Genomic DNA, 9,189 nt, shown 5'->3' on the forward strand with positions numbered 1-9,189 from the left:
CCGCAAGGCATACATCTTCATTATATATCCTTGCCATTTTCTTCAAAGATAAATAATAATAAAATTAGTAGTAATACATGCACAGTCAAATTAAATTCTTAATTGAAATTATTTTTTTAAGAAATACTATACATAATGTCATATACTAAAATTTTATTATTATTATTATTATTATTATTATTATTATTATTAAAACTTCACACATTTATTGATTTCAAAAATCTTAAACATAAACATTAATATTTCATTATTTATATACATCATATTTAAAATTTAAATACATAGAAAATAAAACTTAACAATAAATTTCTTACATTATTATTTATTTACATGAATACTTAACAATTTCACATATTAAATTATTCCATCACTGATCAAATGATCAATATTTCCTTTAGGATCTTCAAAAAAATCAGATATATAATAATGAGTGGTAGGATTTTCAGTATCATTTGAAACAAAATTTGTTTCCTTTCCTTTGTCATCATTTTTCAAAGATGCTTGATAAAAATCGACTAGGTACCTTGGTGTACGACAGGTACGTGACCAATGGTCATTTCCACCATAACAGAAATATTTATCCTCTGTTGCTTTACCTTTTGCATTGTTTTTTTCTTTATCCCACTTCTGGTGAGATCCTTTCTTATGAATATAATTTTTCTTCCTTCTATAATTTTTCTTGTTACTAAAACCTTGCCATTTACCTCTTCTGGGGTAATGATTTGCCGTATTTACTTCAGAAAATGTGGTGGCACCAGTTGGGTGCACTTCATAATTTTTTAAGAGTAACTCATTGTTACGTTCAGCAACAAGAAGGTAAGAAACTAGCTCAGGATATTTTTTAAATCCTTTTTCTCGATACTGCTGCTGCAAGAGCACATTCGAGGCATGGAAGGTTGAGAAAGTTTTCTCCAACATATCATTATTAGTTATATTTTTCCCACATAATTTCATTCGTGAGGTGATTCGAAACATTGCAGAATTATATTCATTTATGGATTTAAAATTCTGTAGATGCAAGTGCGTCCATTCATATCGGGTTTAAGAAAGTATCATCGTCTTTTGATGATTATACCTTTTTTCAAGGTCTTTCTACAAATTTGCAGGATCTTTTAATGTGAGATATTCATTTTTCAATCCTTTGTCAAGATGACGACGAAGGAAAATCATAGCCTTGGCTTTATCCTTCTAGGATACATTATTTTTAATCTTAATCGTATCTCCAAGATCCATTAAATCAAGATGGATTTTAGCATCTAGTATCCATGATAAATAGTTGTTTTCAGATATATCAAGAGCATTAAATTCAAGATGAGAGAGTTTCGACATAATGAAAATTTATCATTTAAGTCTTCCAAAAATTTGATCAAAATCTCGTGCTGCTAACATGTTGTAAAATAAATAACTAAGATATGGTAAATATAAAATAAAGAAGTAGAAGTAGAGACTCTAATATTAATATTCACTACAATTAATATCTCAATATAAAAATTATATATATATATATATATATATATATATATATATATATATATATATAGTAGCTTATATATATAAAAGAGAGAGAAAAGAGAGTAGAGAAAGAAGATTTTGTTATTGATTGTGTGTATTAGGGGTGCACAGACCTGACCCGGCCCGAAGGTCCGATTCGGTCCCGAACACTTTAGGAGTTAATTTGGTGTGATTTCATCGGGTTTAGGGTTGGGTAAGGGTCTCAAAAATAGACCCGATTATTACTTCGGGTCGGGTCCGGGCCATAACTCGGGTTACCCAAAGTCGGCCCGGTGGCCCGGTCATCATACACAATTAATATTTTGTGTTATTAGTGATGGATCATGACTATTCTTATGTGAAATTTAAGTATTATAAACCTTAATATTTTATGTTATTAGTCATTATAAGACTATAAGTTCATGTTTTATGTTTAGAATGCATAAGACTTTAGACTAATATAATGCATAATATTGTGTTATTTGTATTGATTTAAATATTTGGTATTATTAGACAATATTAGTATGATTGTAGTTTTGCTTTAGTATTGATTGTGGTTATGCTTTAATTTTAAAGAAGGGTTGGTTCTTGTTATATTTTTCTAAGTGAATTTTACTATGTTAAATAATGGTTGGAGTCTTGGAAATTTAGATATTTTTACATGCTAGCTTACAAGAAGGTATCAACGTAATGTAATGTTAACGGTCCAGTTTTCACCCGATTTTCTCCCGATATAATTGTGGCCCGAAAGTGTATTGGTTTCATCGGGTCTAGGCTCGGATTCGGATCTAATAAATAAATCCGGTGTATATTTCGGGTCGGATCTGGATCTCATCAAACCCAACTTCACCCGACTCATGTGCACTCCTAATGTATATCTTCTGAGACTTTAGCCTCCTACTTATATACCTATAATATTTTTATATTTTTAACTTTCTTTAATACTTTTTAAATGTACTTCTCCCTTGAGAATATGAGTAGCTCATAGAAAATGAGCATTTACATTCCATTCTTATCACAACAAGAGACTCTTTTTCTGCTTTTACAATAGCTAGTCTCTATTTTTATCGGGAATAGGGCCTCAACACTTTTTACTGTTGAAGTTGATCTTAGGATTTTTTGTAAAATTTTTGTGTTACAGGTCACCAAATCGTTATCTGATCAACTTTTGACCTTCCTTAGCCACCAAATTCTTAGCGAGCACCACAGAACTACCCTCTTTAATTTGCATCCATATAATTCATCGTCCTTAAATGCTTAAGGTCTCACTACTAATAATTGTCACTACCAATATATATGACATTTCGCTGATTAATTAATTATAGCAACAAGAAAAATAAATTGTTGGAAAAGGACCAAGTTGGTTTAATTTCCCCGGGTTTACTATCTTCTTCATTTATCCATATCTCTTTCTATATAATATAAGCCAACTTATGCATGTGGCTTGTGTTCATCAACGCACATAAATACAATAAAGCCATCAATAATCTTCACATATTTGGTACATAAAAAAATGGGAGAATTCAGAGTGAGTGTGATCAAAGAGGAAGTGGTGGCAGCCATGCTTCCCATGCAAGACCATTGGTTGCCATTCTCAAACCTTGACCTCCTTCTTCCACCGATTGATGCTAGCGTCTTCTTTTGCTACAATAACACCGCAATGCTGAGCTTTGGATCAATGATGGAGTCACTTAAGAATTCACTAGCTAAGGCTTTGGTTCCCTATTATGCTTTTGCTGGTGAGGTGGTGCAAAACTCCATGGGTGAACCTGAGCTTCTGTGCAATAACCGTGGGGTTGATTTTGTTGTGGCTGAGGCTGATGTTGAACTTCGGAGTCTTAACTTGTATAACCCTGATGAATCTGTTGAAGGAAAGCTTGTTCCAAAGAAGAAGCGTGGCGTGCTTGCTGTTCAGGCATGGATAAATATCCTTTTCGATCTAAACTATATTATGGGGGAAAAAAAGGAAACTGAAACATAGAGGTGGATTGTAGCATGTCTAAGTTAGTTGGTGGCTACAGTATAGCTTTGCAAGTTTTTGTTAAAATTAAAATTCTTTTTTTTATTTTGATAATATTTTTTTAATAATATTTTTTAAAAATATTGTTTAATTATAAAAGATATTATTTTAATTTTAACAATATTTTTTAAAATGTTATAGTTATCATAATCACCTTACCTTAGTTATATTAGAATGATCATTTTAAATTATTTTATCTATTTATATATTCTCTATAAATTAATTGTGGATATATAATAAAAAGTGAACAAGAAATTTATTAATAAATGGTAGTTATATTTTAATTTTTTATTTATGGAATTAAATATTATAAATGTTATTTATTTTCTAATATAATTAATTATTTTAGAAAAATACTCTTATTCTAAGTCATTTTCCTAATTATCTTTCTACTTAAAAAAGTAAACAATTTAAATATATGTTACTTTTAAAAAGTAAAAAAATAAAAATTTTTCGGAGAGTGCTAGGTAAACAATGATTATCTTGAACAATATGAACAACCACCAATCAAATACAAGTACACTACACCCTAATTTAATGTTACTCATTAAATTTACTCTAAAACCTTATTAATTCATATTGTTCAAAAATATTATTAGTTATCTATACTTTTTCAAATTTCTTTATTTAAAAAAGTGAGGATAATAATTAAAAAGATGTATTAATTAAGACTTGTAATTATTTTTTACTTTTATATTATTAAAATTTAATATTTAAGATTTAAAAAAATCTTGGTTGACTATGGTGCTGGAAAAAGATCATAAATTTTAACCAACAACTAGTTCAAACTTTTCTTTAACTCAGTTTATTTTGTAAGAATATTTAATTAACTTAATTAATCATGCATTTTTGTATAATTGGTGCAGGTAACTTGGCTAAAGTGTGGTGGGTTAGTAGTAGGATGCACTTCTGACCATCGCATCGCCGATGCTTACAGTACAAACATGTTTCTTGTATCGTGGGCCCAGTTGGCCCAATCGACAGGGCTCAGTACCTTAACTCATCAACCTTGTTTTCGCCGCTCCCTCCTCAGTCCAAGACGTCCCCCCACTCTCCACCCTTCTGCTTCAATTGACCGCATGTATGTTCTCCTCACCGACCACCTTCCTCCACCACCTGAGCCCAATCCCAGTTCCGATCTCGGCCCAATCGTCAGCCGCATATATTTCATCACTGTTGAAGAACTTAACCGCATTCAGGCACTTGCAACCTCAAGTGGTGTCAAGCCCACAAAGCTTGTATCCTTCTCTGCATTCTTGTGGAAATTGGTTGCTACGGCGTCTGTTTCATCCAAAACTATTATTGATGGTAACTTACAACTTACAATGCATCAAAAGAGAAATATTTATAAAATACGTATAAAATAACTCATTTTGGTCATATTTTCTAAAAGTTTATTATTTCATTTCATAATACATAGCCAGTAAACCCTTAATTTTACCATAAAAAGTAACAATGCAAATAATAATTAAAAAGTAAACAATTATGTCACTTCTCTATTCATAATCAATCATGCTACATCTAAACTTATCTGCTCTAATAGAATATATATTAAAATATTAAATATATATAATTAAAATAATAATATATAAATAACAAATATTTATACATAAATATAACACAATTCATTCAATAATTGATTTTGTTTTATACATACATAACATTTTTATTCATAATATATAGAATAACCGCCCTAATTGGTTATATATCCTCACTGTTACGATTTTCATTCTCAAATCATCAATAAAAAATAAGTAAATAAACAGATATTTAGGCTTAAAAAAAAGTGAATATCCAATTTGGTCTTGATAAATTTTTTTGATAGACTACAACGCTTTTGAACAAAAAAAATATTTTTTTTATTTTTGATATTTAATTTTGTGAGACTAATTAGTTTATTTGTTAATGATCTCTTTTTAAAACATATTTATGTATATGATACGTTAATCATTAATATATTCTCTATTTAATTTTTATAAATAAAAATAATTTAAAAATTATTAATATTTTTAGTTTTACACAATAAATTTAACTAACATATTTAAAAAAGTAATAAAAAAATAAAATTAAAATTAAACAACCTTAAAAATTATTAAAAGACAAAGAGATTCTCAATAAAAAAAATTGTTAATCCTAGTTAGTTATTAAAAGATAAATTAACAATTTAACATGTCATGTAGGTTTATTTTGTTAATACAGAGAAAAAATATTAACAAATGAGCTAATCAGTCTCATAAAAGAAAAAATCAGGAGTTGAAAATGAATTTATTTTTTAAAGACCTCATTGTCTTTTGAGATAATTGTGAGAGATCATTTAGGATTTTTTCTCTAAAAAAAATAAGAAAGAAGAAGTACACATACATTAATAGGTGTATATATTCAGCTAGGTAAACAACAAAAATTATAAACGATATGAATAATGGGCTACATCCCAGATCCACTAAACATAAATAAACTTAATTAATTCAAAATTTAAAATTAAAATTAACTTTTTTTCTTTTAACCTATTATTTAAGTTGTTCAAAAAATATTATTTTCCTATACTTTTTCATATATATATATATATATATATATATATATATATATATATATATATGATCTTCCGAGCTTGATTCAAACCAATGATGTACATATATAACAGGTTATAATAACAAAAAGGCGATCGTTGCTAAGATGGGTATTGTGGTTGATGGAAGAAGAAGGCTGAGCAATGGCGACAAGAAAAAGGAAGCACTAATGAATTGTTACTTTGGCAACGTGGTTTCCATTCCATTTGATGGGGAACCAGTGGAGAAGTTAGCGGAAAAGACGCTGAGCCAGGTGGCCGAGCAGGTTCACGAGTTCCTAGAGGTGGCAACAACGGAAGAGCACTTCTTAGGGCTCAATGACTGGGTTGAAATACACCGCCCCGTACCGGCGGTGACCAGGATCTTTCATGAAACGTATGATGGACCGTGTTTTGTGGTGTCTTCAGGAAGAAGGTTTCTTGAGTCAAAGGTTGATTTTGGCTGGGGAAAGCCAATATTTGAATCATGCCATTTTCCATGGGGTGGTGGTTGTGGTTATGTGATGCCATTGCCTAGCCCTAAAGGGAATGGCGATTGGGTGCTCTATTTGCACCTTCACAAGAACCACTTGGAATTCATGGAGTCTCATTATTCTCATATATTTAGGCCTTTATCTTGGGATTACCTTTCCAACCAAATATGACATTATTTGGTTAATAACTACATACTAAAAATTAATCAATAAATTAATTATTCGTATAAAATATATATTAAAAATAAATTAAATAATACATATATTTTTACACAAATATATATACGGCTTGATTTAGTGGCTAATTAGTATTGTGATTTTATTTTGTGTGGAATGTAACTTGTTTTATGTTAAATGTATCATAATTTGTATGAGTTTAATTTTAATTGTTTTCTTTAAATGTTGAAATAAAAGAAGTATGTGCATACTATGTGAAGATGCAAAATTATTATTAAAAAATAGTATTTTATGATATGTAGTAGCAGTGTTTTTGGCAGAGAAATTTTATGCAAAAGATAATCTTTCAGGTAATGATATACACCACCAATAAATAAAATAATAATAAACATGTTAATTAAGCATTTACTACTATAATAATAAGAGAAGTTTTTTGATAGCCAAAGTTACAATGACTAGAATGGTCAAGATTTGATTATCTTATAAACAGATTACATATGAAAAGGGGCATGTAGATTTTAGTGGGACTGATCGTTATAAATGTTAGTAAATATTGCAGGACAAAAAAAAGAAATATCATCACCAAAATTATGTGTACATTATATGGGTCTTTTATGTAAAAAAAGGTCCTATTAATCATTTTTGAATGAATAATATTTAAAACTAAAAATTCATTATAATAATGGATCAACAAAATCTCCTGAATTATTAATAAATAACGTAATCTACAAGAAAAAAAAAAGAACAAAATCATGGGACATTTATATAAATTTTTGCTATTAATGTATTTATAGGATGGATTATATGAGAGAATAAATTTATAAAGTGTTTAAATTTTATAATAAAATATTATTTTAATAAAAATAACTATTAAATATTATTATTATTATTATTATTATTATTATTATTATTATTATTATTATTATTATTATTATTATTATCAAAAGAGAAATTATTGGGATTAACAACTTTTAGTATTTTTGGTCATTTTTTGAGCAACATAAATATTAAATTATATTTAACAGATAAATTTTATTAATTTATGTGTATAAATTTTGAAAAATTTGAGTGAAAATAATAAACATAGGTGTAAATTAGATGCTTATGGTGTGTAAAATCTATGTATTATATGAGTACAAATTATTACTGATTAAGTACAGGCTAAAAATGATAATATTTATTAGTCATGTAGCATTACTTTTATTAAAAATCTTTATAATATGTTCTATTAATAATATTTATCTTTTCACCTTTTGAATTCACTAAAACTAGTATCTATAAATCTTAAATTCATAATGTCATACCTAGGATAATTTATTTAAATAAACTAGTTGAAAATCAATAATATCATGTTGTATTAAAAATAGAAGCATCATAATTTTATCTTCTCGATATTTATATTTTTTTATCTTTAAATAATGTAAAAATATAAATATCGAGAGGACAAAATTATGATGCTTCCATTTTTAATACAATCTGGTATTATTAATTTTTAATTAGTTTATTTAAATAAATTATCTTAAGTATGACATTATGAATTTAAGAGATACTAACTATAGTGAATTCAAAAAGTGAAAAGATAAATATTATTAATAGAACCTATTATAAAGATTTTTAATAAAAGTAATGCTACATGGTCAATAAATATTATCATTTTTGGCCTGTACTTAATCAATAATAATTTGTACTCATATATTATATAGATTTTACACACAATAAGCATCTAATTTACACCTATATTTATTATTTTCACTCAAATTTTTCAAAATTTATACACATAAATCAATAAAATTTATCTGTTAAATATAATTTAATATTTGTGTTGCTCAAAAAATAACCAAAAATATTAAAAGTTGTTAATTCCAATAATTTCTCTTTTAATAATAATAATAATAATAATAATAATAATAATAATAATGTTTAATAGTTATTTTTATTAAAATAATATTTTGTTATAAAATTTAAATACTTTATAAATTTATTCTCTCATATAATTTATGTTACAAATATATTAATAGCAAGAATTTATATAAATGTCCCATGATTTTATTTTTTTTCTTTTTTCCTCATATTACCGTTATTATTAATAATTTAGGAGGTTTTGTTGACTCATCATTATAATAGATTTTTAATTTTGGGTATTATTCACTCAAAAATGATTAATAGGACTTTTAAGCTCATATAATATACACATAATTTTGATTATGATATTTCTTTCTTTGTTCTGTAATAATTACTAACATTTATAATAATTAGTTTCATCAAAATTTGTATATTCTTTTCTGTATGTCATCTATTTATAGGACAGTCAAATCTTAGCCATTCTTAATCGTTATAATCTTAGCCACCAAAAAATTTTCCTAATAATAAACCATGAGATAGATATATAGTGTTGGGTGTGTGACAAGTGAGTGAATAATTAGCTAGTGTCGGAGTATAAGTGAGGAGGTGTAACAATTACA

At 27.1% G+C, this 9,189-nt stretch overlaps 1 protein-coding gene across 1 annotated transcript; it reads left to right on the forward strand.

Annotated features, from left to right (window-relative positions):
* The first annotated feature begins 2,821 nt into the window (after nucleotides 1-2,821).
* On the forward strand, nucleotides 2,822-6,980 carry LOC112803431 (coniferyl alcohol acyltransferase-like). The gene is made up of 3 exons (XM_025846925.3): nucleotides 2,822-3,406; nucleotides 4,378-4,819; nucleotides 6,153-6,980. Exons 1-3 carry the CDS (start codon nucleotides 3,005-3,007, stop codon nucleotides 6,719-6,721), a joined length of 1,413 nt encoding a protein of 470 aa, XP_025702710.1. The 5' UTR covers nucleotides 2,822-3,004; the 3' UTR covers nucleotides 6,722-6,980.
* The last annotated feature ends 2,209 nt before the right edge of the window (nucleotides 6,981-9,189 follow it).

This window comes from Arachis hypogaea, chromosome 5, assembly GCF_003086295.3.
Source record: "Arachis hypogaea cultivar Tifrunner chromosome 5, arahy.Tifrunner.gnm2.J5K5, whole genome shotgun sequence".
Lineage (NCBI taxonomy): Eukaryota > Viridiplantae > Streptophyta > Magnoliopsida > Fabales > Fabaceae > Arachis > Arachis hypogaea.